Source organism: Nelumbo nucifera, chromosome 4 (assembly GCF_055504915.1).
Source record: "Nelumbo nucifera cultivar China Antique chromosome 4, China Antique-T2T, whole genome shotgun sequence".
Classification (NCBI taxonomy): domain Eukaryota; kingdom Viridiplantae; phylum Streptophyta; class Magnoliopsida; order Proteales; family Nelumbonaceae; genus Nelumbo; species Nelumbo nucifera.
Window position 1 is genome coordinate 10649372 of NC_142652.1, and position 14473 is coordinate 10663844.

The following is a 14473-nucleotide window of genomic DNA, read 5'->3' on the forward strand; positions in this document are numbered from 1 at the left end:
CTCTCTATAATTTTCTTTTCCCTTTATGAAGTTACAAATTTGGTGTCTTCCCAAACCAGTAATAGCAATGATATACAATTCATATATTTTTTCCCCTGTATGATCCTTTTGTTTGACCTGTGGATAATTTTTCTTTTTGCTATATTTAGTTGCAAGTTATGCTGTTGGAGGTAAGCATATATTGCATATGGTTTCCGATCTAACAATTGCAGATGATAATGCTATTTTTTATCAGATAGGTCCAAAGGTTCTCATCCTTTATGGCTAATCATGTTCAGTTACAAAACTCATAGTCAACTGGTAAATGATATGAAAACAATCAAATATTGCATGTAACAGATGGTTGCTTGTTTGGGTTCAGATCTCATTTTGGGAAAGGAAAACTATGGTTTAACCAATGTTACCTTTGATACATATAGCCTTACAGTTGTACAATTCAGAGGTTATTGGTGATCATAAGATGCAGTTCCTTCTGTTTTAATGTGTAACCATTGTCATAGTTATGGAGATGGGTGTGTCCTTAACTCCACAACCTATGTACAGTTGAAATGTTGTTGATGATCATTAAGATGCACAGGAAGCACTGAAATCTGCATTTTTTTAATGAGACACCTTTGTCATAGATATGAAAATGAGTGTGTACTTAATTCGACATTTTGCTGGCTTCTAACCAGATTGCTTTTTGAGAAAGCTTGTCTTAAAATGCAGCATAATGCTGCCATGAAACTCCATTTAAAGTTTGGTGATCAATTCTTATTATTGGCTACCCAATGGCCAAAAAGAAACATTTGACAATTATATTTCTTCATGTTTGACATGGTGGTTGCATATTTATGATTGAGAAGATCCAAGGCTGTGTCTGAGTTACTTTAATAAATGGAAATGGAAACCTTAAGAACTTTTTGCATTTATAGCCAACTAAAGCATATCAGTTTTGCATTATTTTGCTTTATTATCCCTGTATGGGCAACTACGGTCAGATTATCACTTGGACATTTCTTTTTTCTTTTCCCCTTGATATTTAGTATATTACTGTAGAGCCATCCTATTGTTTGAAACCTCAAAAACAGTTATATTTCAAAAATTGTTGTAGTCTTGCCAATCAATTGGACTATTGGAATTGTATCTCCTTATCTGAAGATTTTGGAAGTCCTCATGCTCTCTCTGCTGACCTTTTTACTCCTTACCATTTATGCTGTTTTTCATGCTTGCTGGAACATCTACAAAAATAATGCATGCCATAAAAGATATCACCTTGAAGCAATAGCACTGATCATAGTTGTCAAGGCGACGCCTAGGCAACAAGGCGCCCTTTGAGGCTCGCCTCGCCTAATCACCAAACAGTTTTGTACTTTGTATTATAAAATACTTTTTATTCTTTATTTTTTGACATTATAATTATAAAATAGGCACTATTAAACTAAAATATTCATTTTGTGTGTTTATATACTAATTTCTTTTTATTATTTTCTTATATGTTAGGGTTTAATCGATATAAACATTGCTAAATGATGTATTGAACCCTCAAAGACTTTAAAACCTGAACCAATAAGTAAGGAAGAACTTCAAATTTTGTCTAATCAACACATTTTCTACTACTACTAATCAACACATTTTCTTTTCTTCTTTTCCTATAGCAAAAATGAGGGTTCAGCCCCTATATTTTTTGAATTTTCATTTCCTTCTTCTTTTTCTTCTCATGAATATGTTGATTTTCTATACTTTAACATGAACTCTATACTTTGCTTATGAATAATTATTAAGGAAATATGGTTATGATACCTAGGGACTACCCTAAGATCTATATTTTCTACATAAAAAAATCCATCACCTAGGCGACTAGGCAACAAGGCACCCCCCTGTCGCCTAGCCTCGCCTTGGTGCTTTGAAAACTATGGCACTGATAAATGTGTTAGGCACTTGAATATATTGGGATGTGATAGCTTTAGGTTGGAAGCTTTGATGCAGGCTATGGATGTTCCATAATGTCTTGCTTGGAAAGCTAATGAAGCAAGATGCTTTTTGGCAATTTGTGTAGAATTGTTATCATCTCATGAAGCAAATCTGGTGTGGAACCAAAATAGTGTGGCTTCAATGGGCATGGCTTCTTTCTTGGGTCATGGCATCTTTATACATGTGCATTTGCAAATCCTTTATTTTATGTTAACTCACCTTGGGATGTAATATAATATGGGCTAATCCTAGCTTTATTAATTTGGACAACTTTAAATTTTTGCTAATTATTTTATCAAGAATAGATGTGAAAGGTTTCTTTGGTCCTTTTTTTTATTTTTCGGTTAACTTTTCCAGTTGTTCTGAACTTTTGAAACCCTGTTTCTGGTTAACCAGATTGGACCTAAAAATACATGTCAGATGTGGTTTCTGGCATGATTTTTATAGTGCTTCTGAAGTAGAGAAAACAGGGCTAGTGAATGCTGTTGTACTGGTGAGTCCATGATGGAATTATGTCTCCGATGTACCTTCATTTTCTTAACTATGATGCTTTAGTCTTTGAAATGATGCATATGTTTTTAGACTGTAGAGCTGGCTAGTGCAGAGGCAGACCCATACTCTTATAAGATGATTAGGTTTATGTCATCCCATGATTTTCTGGAGTAACATAAATATGCACACAGAGTCCCACTACTGAGGATTAGCAAGGCTAAGAGAGTTTGCTTAATAGACAAAGCTTCCATTCTCCCAACAGTGAGTTCTTTTATGTGTGCATTTGGTGATGAAGGTTTTATTTTCTTCTTCTAAAATTTTTATTTTAAGGAACCATCCTATCTAATATGGGGAATCTTGTGGAGCTGCAGGAATTACTGGATCTCAGTGAAAATTCACTTAGGCTGTGTTTGGTTTGAAGGAAAAAGGTAGGGTCCCTTCCTTTCTCTACCTTTTCCTTCAAACCAAACACAACCTTATTGTAGACAAATATTGTATATGTTGTCTGTTTTATAGGGAAAACAGACAGTCATGAAATAAGAAGACAAATGTAGGCGTTACAGTTCTGAAGTATAGAACTGTGAACCGGATAATCACGTACAAAGATGGAACATTAACAATTTGTGCAGTTTTCAGTAGGAATGGCAATGGGGGGGGTTCAGGGGGTGTCATATTCCCCATCTCCAATCCTTGTTGGGGATAAAATTTGTCCTCTATCCCCGATCTTCAAGAGAATGGGTTCCTCGCGGGCCAAATCCCCAAAATTTAAATAAATAAAAAAATTTAAATTATAAATAATGTTTTAAATATGTTTTGATATATATATATATATATATATTGATGAAGGAAGATTTGGCCGGATCTCGCAAATCACACCACGTGGCAAAAAACAAGTAGCTCGGCACTTAAAACAGCACACCGAGGATACAAACACCAAAGGGAAGAGACCAGCGGTTCGAATTCCCTACGAGGAGCCCGAACTCCCTACTTGGAGTTCGAACTCCCTACAAGATGCCCGAACTCCCTACTTAGAGCTCGAACTCCCTACGAGGAGCCCGAACCCCCTGCAAGGTGCCCGAACTCCCTACTTAGAGTTCAAACTCCCTACGAGGAGCCCGAACTCTCCCTTTGGCCCCAAGTCACACAAAGCAGAGACCCGAACTGGCCCGTCTTATGACAGTTCGGGACCCTCCCCCCTTATCCGAACTCAAGACTTCGCCTCACGCATCGCTCCAGGCACCTCGCTTCCAGAGCATTGAACTGGACGAACCACACCGTACCTGACACCGAAGGAGTTCATATCCAGGGGCAGCGCACCTGACTGACTTGGGATCTGACGCTTGACGGCCGCACTTCAAACGACCACCTGCCACCGTCACCTGTCACCGCTACCTCCAGTTACAGAGACGGCTCCGACAAAAGGATCAGTGACGGTTCTGCCTCAGTAGAGGCGATGACGCCTGAACTGGCAGAAGCACGGAAATACTCATTCCCGACCTGACAGGAGTCTAGGAGTGAGTGCGCGAGGTGGTTATAAAAGGCTCTCCACTCCCCCAAAGAGGAGGTATGCAAACTTTGCGCTATCTGGTTTTATCTTGCCTTTGAAGGATTCTAACTTAAGCTTCGTAGCCTTTACACCGGGTTCTCCCCGGACCTTCCTCATCTCCTCCGTTTCAGGTTCCCTGCTACTCAGTTTAGAGGCAAGGTCGTTGACAGCTAGGACCGGCCGGATTGCGCATCATCAATTGGCGCCGTCTGTGGGAAACGCTTCAAAAAGCCTCCCTCCAAACTCTCATAACCTCCTTTTCTTCTGCAAAAAACCCAACACTCATGGCCTCTTCCAGCAACGCCGGACGTGGCACGGAGACAAACACCATCGGGGAACAACTTCAAGTTCCCGTGGTGTGCGTTGGACAGTTCACCATCCCCCTTTCGGTGAATGGAATCCTCAGCTTGAATGCGCCACAAGCAGTGGCGCCCGTAAACCTTCCTGCCACAAGCATCCCCTTTCCTCCCCCTATTGAGACAACCTTTACTGAACCGACTACCATCCCCCTGACAGCGAGCCAAAACCGGTTGGACGACCTGATGCAGTGCATGCGGGCAATGCAAGGCCAAATGCAACAGTTCCAACAACACCAGCTTCACCAGCACCAAGTGCTGCACAACATCTCCCAGTATCACTATGAACAGCAGTTCCCCCAACTACCACTGAACCAACCACTACTTCCACCTCGCCACCCTGCTCCGAGGCCGGTCAAGGCCTCCCCGCAGGATGGACGCCCCCACCAAGGAAAGGCCTCCAAGCCCCAGAAACCCCCCTAACAGCCAGGCCTCGTTCCCAGGCCGAAGAGAGAAAAAAATCATCCCCGCCACGCAGCTCGCAGGCGGGTCGGCAACCTCGCCCGCGAGATTGGCACCTCGGTGCTCCAAGCCCGAGTTCCCACTCACGGAAAACCGATTCAGCACCCTGGCAGCAGCAGACTACCAGCATTCCGGCCCATCGAGCTCGGCAACACGGAGGCCAGCAGCGCCAGTACAAGGCCCACTCAACAACGAAGGCGCTAGGAAAGTCGCCGAACCGCCACCCGTGTCCTGTCAGAGCTCAGAGGCAAAGAAGAGACGAGCTCGGACGAGGTAGGAGCCGCCCCGATTCTCTCAGTTCCTTCCCCCCTCACATCAAAACTCCTGGCGGTCCCCTTGCCCAGAGATTTCAAGCTCCCACCTCTGGACAAGTATGACGGGTCCTTCGACCCCAACGACCACATTAACGCTTTCCAGTCCCAAATGCACCTCGCCAGGGCCAGCGAATCGTGCATGTGCGTGACCTTCACCACCACCCTCAGGGGGGTAGCCCGCACTTGGTACAGGAACCTGGCCCCCGGGTCGATAAAGTGCTGGGCTCAGTTCGTGCAGGTCTTCACCGCACACTTTGTCACCAGCAAACAGTGCCCCAGAACAGAGGAAAGCATCTTCGGAGTAGTCCAAAGGGAAGGAGAATCCATACGGGGCTACATCAAGCGATTCAATGAAGCATGCTTGCAGATACCGCGGTTGGACCCCGCGGTGGCAAAAAGAGGGGTAACGCACAAAGAATTCAAATGGCACATGTTAGCTAACCAGCCCGCAACCGTGGCCGAATTCCTCAAGCTCGCGGACAAGTTCATGAGGACAGAGGAAGAAATCAACCAACGAACCGAAGGCGGGAATGAGAAAAGAAAGAGGGAAGGCGAGCCCTCCAACCCAGTCGACAGGAAAAACCCGGCTCGAGAGCCGAAGCCGAACCAGTCGTTCCGAGCTCCCCTAACAGTTCGGACGGATTACATGTCGTTAAACACAAGGCGGACCGAGATCTTAATGACGATCAAGGACGCCCCATACGTGAAGTGGCCACCTCGCCTAAAGGGAAATCCGAACGAAATAAATAAGAATTTGTATTGTAGTTTCCATAGAGACCATGGTCATAGTACCGAGCAGTGTAATAATCTCCGGGACGAGATTGAGGGGCTCATCCATCGCGGATACTTGAGAAACTTTGTACAGCACAACAATAATAACAATAAGGCAGGTCGGCAAGGGGAGCACGAAAAGGATGCCCCGGAATCTAGCAGCAGACCTGCCGAACCGTCCATGTAATTGTGGGAGGTTCGGTAGTAGCAGGGTGTACCTCGGCAACAGCCCGGACTTCAGTTCGCGAAGCGGCCCTCGAGGAACGGAACCCCCCAAAGAGACCAAAGACCGAAGAACCAATCTTCTTCACGGAAGACGACGCGCGAGGGGTCCACTACCCCCACGATGACACGCTTGTCATTAAACTAAGGATCAGCGACTTCGAAGTCAGACGCATACTCGTAGATTCGGGCAGCTCAGCAGACATCCTCTTTAAATCAGCATTTGACCAGCTACAGTTACAGAGGAGCGAACTGAAGCCCGTGAACACTCCCCTGGTGGGTTTCAGCGGAGAGGAAGTCAGGCCCCTCGGAAAAATAACAGTACCCGTGGAAGTCGGCACATGGCCTTGTGCGGTCAGACTCAACAATGATTTCCTGGTGGTCGCGACCCCCTCCCCATACAATGCCATAATAGGGCGGCCGATCACGCATATCCTACGGGCGGTGGTCTCCACCTACTATTTGGCCATGAAGTTCCCTACGGACTTCGGTGTGGGGGTAGCGCGGGGCGACCAGCTCGAGTCCCGCAAAGGTTATGTTGCCGCCCTGAAGGGAAAAACCAAGGCAGCCGATGACCTCGAACTGGAGCGGCCTGCAGAGCAAGGCGAGGAACGAGCTTCGCCCACAGAGGAAACAGTCGCAATCCCGACTTTGGCTACGGACCCAGCTCGCACACTCCAGATCGGTGCTTCCGTCGAGGGACCCCTACGAACCGAACTGGTGAGTTTTTTACTTCAAAATTTAGATATTTTTGCCTGGTCCACGGCCGATATGCCCGGTATTGACCCTGGCCTTATAACTCACAAACTTAACACTGACCCTGTAGTCAAACCTGTTAGACAGAAGAAATGCAACTTAGCCCCGGAATGCTGGAGGGCGGTCGACGAGGAGGTCGAGAAGCTCCTCGCAACAGACTTCATAAGGGAAGTCCATTACCCGAGCTGGGTGGCCAACCCTGTGCTGGTAAAAAAGGCGAACGGCAAGTGGCGCATGTGCGTCGACTACACCGACCTGAACCGAGCTTGCCCGAAAGATTGCTTCCCCCTCCCCAGAATTGAACGCCTAGTGGACGCGACCTCGGGACATGAGTTGCTAAGCTTCCTGGACGCCTACTCAGGCTACAACCAAATCCGGATGGACCAGTCCGATGAGGAAAAAACCAGCTTCATAACCGAGTTCGGCCTGTACTGTTACAAGGTCATGCCCTTCGGATTAAAAAATGCCGGGGCAACCTTCCAGAGACTTGTAAATAGGCTGTTTCGGCCCCTGATTGGCACGAAGATAGAGTGTTATGTAGACGACATGGTCGTCAAGACACAGTTTTCACAAGAATTAATACAAGACTTAGATTTTGTCTTCCAAATCCTGCGTCAGTTTAGCATGAAATTGAACCCCAACAAATTGAACCCCAACCCGGACAAGATAAAAGTCATCCTAGATATGAGACCGCCTCGAAAAGTAAAAGAAGTTCAGAGGCTAAACGGCCGCATAGCCGCTCTAAGCCGCTTCATGTCCAAATCAGCAGACCGCTGCCTACCTTTCTTCAAAGCAATCAAAGGCAAAGGGTTCGAGTGGACCCAAGACTGCCAACTCGCGTTTGACGAGCTAAAAGGTTACCTCGCTAGTGTGCCAACCTTAGCCCGGCCCGAGGAGGGCGAGGTCTTAGAACTGTACCTCTCGACAAGCGACGAGTTAGTCACTTACTAATAAAAGAAACAGACCGGGTCCAGCGACCCATATATTATGTTAGTAAAATTTTGCAGGGAGCAGAGATAAGGTACCCGTAGATAGAAAAGCTAGCATACGCACTGGTGATAGCAACTCGTAAACTCCGTCCGTACTTCCAAGCTCACACCATCATCGTCCTGACTGACAAACCTCTGAGACAAGTTTTACTCAAACCTAAGGTTTCCGGTCGACTGACGAAATGGGCCGTCGAACTCAGCGAGTACGACCTCTAGTACAAGCCAAGAACTGCTATTAAGGCCCAAGCTTTGGTAGATTTTATCGCCAAATGCACGTTTAGCCTCGAAGCCCCTGAGCCGGTCGAGCCCGAGATCCCCAGCTCAGGCGAGCTCGGAGCTCCTAAGCCAATAGAGTTTGAACCCCGTGAAGTAGCAGCCAGTGTAGCATCTCTCCTGGTTAGACCAAACGCGAACTGGGATGAGGAGCCCTGGATCCTTCACGTAGATGGCTCCTCGAACCAGCAGGGCAGTGGGGCCGGAATAGTGCTACACGGCCCGAGCGGAGCAAAGTTGGAATACACACTACGCTTTGAGTTCGCGGCATCCAACAACGAGGCAGAGTACGAGGCACTGATAGCCGGGCTGAACCTAGCGCACAAGGTCGGAGCAAAGCACGTAATTATCTACAGGCATTCCCAGCTTGTGGTCAAGCAAGTTACAGGAGAGTACGAAGCACGCGAGCTCACTATGATTGCATACTTGGCAAAAGTAAAGGAGGCTCTGCTCAACTTCCAGTCACACTTCATCAAGCAAATCCCGAGGTCAGAGAACACTAAGGCCGACGCCCTGTCCCGACTAGCCAGCACGAGCCACAACGCCATGAGAACCGTGTACATAGAGGACTTACCTCGGCCCAGCATTCTCAGTGGGGCAGAAGAGGTCGCTCCCGTCTCTAAAGCAGAGCCGAGCTGGATCGACCCACTCGCGAGCTTCCTGCTATACGGAACCCTCCCTGCGGACCGCAATGCAGCCAAGAGGGTGCAGTGCCAGGCAGCCAAATACGTCATAATAGACGAACGGTTGTACCGACGATCCTACACGCTTCCCTACCTGCGATGCTTGCGCCCTACCGAAGCCGAGCTCGTACTCCGCGACACTCATGAAGGCTTGTGCGGCGGACACCTGGGGGGCGGAGCCCTCGCTCAAAAGGCACTTCGACAAGGATACTATGGGCCAACGATGAAGACTGAGGCCATCGAGCTCGTCAGAAAATGTGACAAGTGTCAGAAGCATGCTAATATCCACCATCAGCTTGCTTTCGACCTCAAGTACCTCACCAGTCCATGGCCCTTCGCCCAATGGGGCATCGACCTTCTGGGGCCATTCCCACCAGCGACAGGCGGGAGAAAATTCCTAGTGGTGGCAGTAGATTACTTCACAAAGTGGATAGAAGCTGAACCCCTGGCAACAGTTACAGCCCGAAACATACAGAACTTCTTTTGGAAGAACAAAGTATGTCGCTTCGGGCTACCTCGGGTACTGATCTCCGACAACGGCAAACAGTTCGAGGATATCAAGTTCCAAGAATGGTGCCAAAATATGGGAATTAGTCAGAACTTCACGTCGGTCGCACACCTGCAGGCAAATGGCCAAACAGAAGTAATGAATAGAGCCATCCTCCGCGGACTGAAAGCACGACTAGACCGAGCTAAAGGGTTGTGGGCGGACGAGCTACCAAGTGTTCTATGGGCTCACCGAACCACGGAAAAAACCGCCACATGAGAGACCCCCTTTAACCTCACCTACGGCACCGAGGCGGTAATCCCGGCGGAAATCGAAGTACTTACGCTGCGACTAGAAGCATACGACGAGCAGACAAACGAAGACGAGTTACACACCAACCTCGACCTACTAGACGAGGTGAGAGACCTCGCGCACATCCGAACTACGGCCTAACAGCAAACGGTAGCTCGGTACTATAACGCTAGAGTAAAGAAGAGGAACTTCCGCGTCGACGACCTGGTTCTCCGTAAGGTCATGGTACCCGAACCCGGCGTAGGAAAACTCGGACCAAATTGGGAAGGACCCTACAGAGTAAAGAAAGCACTCGGGGGGGCATACGAGCTCGAAACCCTAGAGGGAAAACAAGTACCTCGAGCATGGAACATTGTCAACCTAAGGCGATACTACCTATAGACCGCCAAGCAAAGTGGATAAAATCACCACCAAAGCCTACGGGCTAGGATGCCAAGCTAACAAAGGAACCTCGACACAAGCAAGCAAAGAAAACAGGCCGTGCCAGTGCGGTAACCCAGGCAGAAAACAGACCGGATGTATAGTCAGTTCGGCAAATATGCTCAGTTCGGGAGAAAGAATAACCAGCACTTAAACAAAAGTCATTCCATTTCAAAAGTAGGGTAGTACAAAAAAAAAACAAAAAAATTTACAAGCCCGGAGCTATTTCTTCATCATCAGAAGGCACTTCGACAAAACCCGAAGGCCCCGCCTCGCCCTCGGAGTTTGGCTCGGCGTCAGCAGCATTAGCCATCTCCTGAGTTATGCGCGAAGTGGATATGGCGCTAACATCGAGCTCGGGGTACGTGTTCCGGATCATCCACCGGCTTAGTTTAAAACCCCTCCTATATGAATCCACCATCAGATCATCAAAACCCGGCGAAGCGATGTACTCATCGACGACCTTCTTCTTGGCATCTTCGATACCTTGAGAAAAGATCTGCGTCCTCTCCCTGATGTCCTCTTGAAGATACTCGACCTGATGCTGCAGATCCAGCCTCAAGTCTGCCATGTGCTTCACCACCACTCCCCTGGCCTCGGCATCTCTCTGAGACCTCGCCTGCCTGATCCGTGAAAAACGAGCAGTCTCTTCAGCAGCACGAGCAGCCTCCTCAGCAGCACGAGCAGCCTCCTCGGCAGTGCGACAAGCCTCTTCGGCAGCTCGCGCCTGCCTCGAGCTCCTCTCCACCTGAGCCGCCAAGGCGTGAATAGAAGAATTCACCTGCCAAAAGAGACCAAATAATCAAAAGAACCAACAAAACAAAAGCCAAAGAGCTCTAAAAAAGGAGAACACTTACCACCATGGCATGGGTAACGGCACGACAGGCCACTTGATGCAGAGGGAGATCAGTCTACGCCGCGACCTCCTCGGGGAAGATAGCCTCTTTACTCTTTTGAAGAGCATGGGTTGGCATCAACACACTCCTGAAATTCCCCGGGGCTCCCGAGCCCGAGGGCCCAGCTCGCGTATGAGCAGACCCGGAGTAAGCAGGAGCACCGGAGTATGTAGGAGCCCCTGTGTATGTAGTCTCAGCATAAGGGCCCCCTGCCGGCTCCTGCATCGGAGGGACCATCTCGGGCTCCCTGGGCGGATATTCTGGCTGATAGCCCGGCACCTCGGGCTCCGCATCCTGGGGCATCTCGGCGTGAGTTCGCTTGGCGACCCGCTTTCTCCTCTTCATACCTTGAAACAAGTGCCCACCCCGGGTCCCTCGCGAATCCATCACACATGCGAAAAGAAGTTCGCCATTAGTAAAAAGCAAGAAAAGATAGCAAGATAAGAGTCTCTAAGTGAAGAACCTACCCGAGCTCAGGCCGGCCGCAATGAGCTTGGCCTCCGTCAGATACTGTTGATACTTCAGCCCAAGCCGCGCCCATTGCCGGAGGCCCTTCGCCGTCTCCTTGTCAAGCGTGACCCCGAAGTCAGGAGCGGCCATCCCCCACCCAGTCTGAAAAGGCCACCCAGCACACTTCGCACCCCGAAATAGTCCCGCTTCCATGCTAGGACCTTGTTGGGGAGCTCGTGTAAAAGCTTAAAGCCCGGGCGAGGAGACAGGTAGTAAGCCCGCCTGCGCCCGGGGAGGGGACCCGCTTGCTTCTTAAGCATCAAGATTGAAGAAAAAATCTCCAAGTCCAACAGAAAGCTCTCGTCACAGAATAAGGAGATTGTCCCCACCAAGTTTCGAATGGAATTCGGGTGAAGCTGGCCGATCGTCACGCCGAAATGGTTCAAGACTTTGACTAAGAGGGGATGGAAAGGCAATCGCAGCCCCGCGGCAAGCTGCTCCCAGAATATCACGATCTCATCAGGACCGTGTTCCCAATGAAAGCTACCCGAAGGTATGAAATAAGCATACTCCCTGGGCAAGTTATAGTAAGTAATGAGGGATTGGAGCCCCTCGGGTGTCATGGTCGAAGGGTCGAACTTGTCTAACGTCCGACCCCGACGAGAGGTGGACGCCAAACTACCCGAAGCGCCGCGGCCTACGAGCTCGAACTCTTCCTCGAGCTCTACCTCCGGCTCGCTAGGGCTATCGGGGGATGCAACTTGGTTCGTAGAACCTGCATCAGACCCGCTGAAAGGATTATCTGAGCCATCCGAGCTAGACATCGGGAGTGATGAGATCCAGGAAAGTACTCACCCGGACAAAAGTTGTAGACCGCAGGAGCTCGGACGAGCGGAAGACCTTGAGCGCGAAGTGAAAAAACCTGGACGCGAACTGGATGCGAGTTGAAACTCAGACGCGAGCTCGAAAGAAATACAGAAGTGACAACAACTAGGGTCCCCCCCTGCTATTTATGCTCACAGTGACCGAAAGGCAACGGCTTAGATCAAAGCCAATCCGACGGCCTACAGCCGCATTGACCGCACGTCCCCCGAGACCGAGACGTGATTGGCGCACATCTTCTCGAAACTGATGGAACGCCAGCACACGTCTCCTCAGAAAAAATGGCAGCGGCACGCCTTTTCAAATTTGAAAAGACGCCCGCTATCGTGCCCCCCAAGTGGCGCGCTTTTTTTGAAATTTTGAAATAAACGCACGCACCGCCACATCTATCAGCGTTTAGACAGGCCGGCGCGCTTCCCGCCTAACTGGACACTCGAAGAAGCCCAAGAAACCCTGACAACGCACCTCGTGCCAGCAGAACCAAGATTCAAAGTGCAGAACAAATCTACCTGACACCTTGCGAACTCTCCGCGCCAGGGCAAGACCCTTAGCACGAGGAGTGGGGGGCAATTGATGAAGGAAGATTTGGCCCGATCTCGCAAATCACACCACGTGGCAAAAAACAAGTAGCTTGGCACTTAAAACAGCGCACCGAGGATACAAACACCAAAGGGAAGAGACCAGCGGTCCGAACTCCCTACTTGGCGGCCGAACTCCCTACGAGGAGCCCGAACTCCCTACTTGGAGTTCGAACTCCCTACAAGATGCCCGAACTCCCTACTTAGAGCTCGAACTCTCTACGAGGAGCCCGAACCCCCTGCAAGGTGCCCGAACTCCCTACTTAGAGTTCAAACTCCCTACGAGGAGCCCGAACTCTCCCTTTGGCTCCAAGTCACACAAAGCAGAGACCCGAATTGGCCCGTCTTATGACAGTTCGGGACCCTCCCCCCTTATCCGAACTCAAGACTTCGCCTCACGCATCGCTCCAGGCACCTCGCTTCCAGAGCATTGAACTGGACGAACCACACCGTACCTGACACCGAAGGAGTCCGTATCCAAGGGCGACGCACCTGACTGACTTGGAATCTGACGCTTGACGGCCGCACTTCAAACGGCCACCTGCCACCGTCACCTGTCACCGCTACCTCCAGTTACAGAGACGGCTCCGACAAAAGGAGCAGTGACGGTTCTGCCCCAGCAGAGGCGATGACGCCCGAACTGGCAGAAGCACGGAAATACTCATTCTCAACCTGACAAGAGTCTAGGAGTGAGTGCGCGAGGTGGTTATAAAAAGTTCTCCACTCCCCCAAAGAGGAGGTATGCAAACTTTGCGCTATCTGGTTTTATCTTGCCTTTGAAGGATTCTAACTTAAGCTTCGGAGCCTTTACACCGGGTTCTCCCCGGACCTTCCTCATCTCCTCCGTTTCAGGTTCCCTGCTACTCAGTTCAGAGGCAAGGTCGTTGACAGTTAGGACTGGCCGGATTGCGCATCATCATATATAATTGGAGTCGGAGCGAGGCAGGGACCTCAATCCCTATCTCCAACCCCAACACCGATCGGAAATTCCTATTAATCCTTATCCCCATCCCTGGCCCCGGAAAATTGAGTCCTCATCAGGGATGGGAAAAATTGCCATCCCTAATTTTAGTCACCAAATAAAGTGCTAAAAGAATCTTGACATTTTGAAGCTTCATGGGGTTAGGTAGTTTTCACGCCATTGATATGTCATGTCAGTTAGAAATCAATTTGAGAATCGGCCATGATTCAAAGTATACAATGCATCTGATACACCATATCATTTTTAAAATGCTTCAGAGTTTTAATGTGTTTAATCATAAATGCCATTTGAAACTCTCGGTACACATCTTTGGCTGTATTGATGCATAGATGCTTTGAACCATGGAATCAGCCAAATTCATGAAACTACTTCTTTGAGCTTGGGGCATCCAATCCAAATCATGAAATTCGGGGAACCAATTGATATGACAAACCAAACATTATCTTGATATTTGTCAATAAAATAGAGAGGAGATTTAAGTAATTATATATATATATATATATATTTTTTTTTGGGGGGGGGGAGTATACCAGCAAACTAGAATCATAGGTTACATAAAAATCTCAACAGCAAATCAATGGTTGTGATTTACTTGTTTCAGCAAAGAGCTACCACACTATGTCACTGTCTAGCAAATGTGAATTGCTAA

At 48.8% G+C, this 14473-nt stretch overlaps 1 protein-coding gene across 1 annotated transcript; it reads right to left on the bottom strand.

Moving 5' to 3' along the window:
• Window positions 1-10234: 10234 nt before the first annotated feature.
• LOC148792008 (uncharacterized) lies at window positions 10235-11216 on the bottom strand. The gene is made up of 2 exons (XM_088902876.1): window positions 10894-11216; window positions 10235-10817 (listed from the first exon to the last, which is right to left on the bottom strand). The coding sequence occupies exons 1-2, from the start codon at window positions 10897-10899 to the stop codon at window positions 10245-10247; spliced, it is 579 nt and encodes a 192-aa protein (XP_088759002.1). The 5' UTR covers window positions 10900-11216; the 3' UTR covers window positions 10235-10244.
• Between the last annotated feature and the right edge of the window lie 3257 nt (window positions 11217-14473).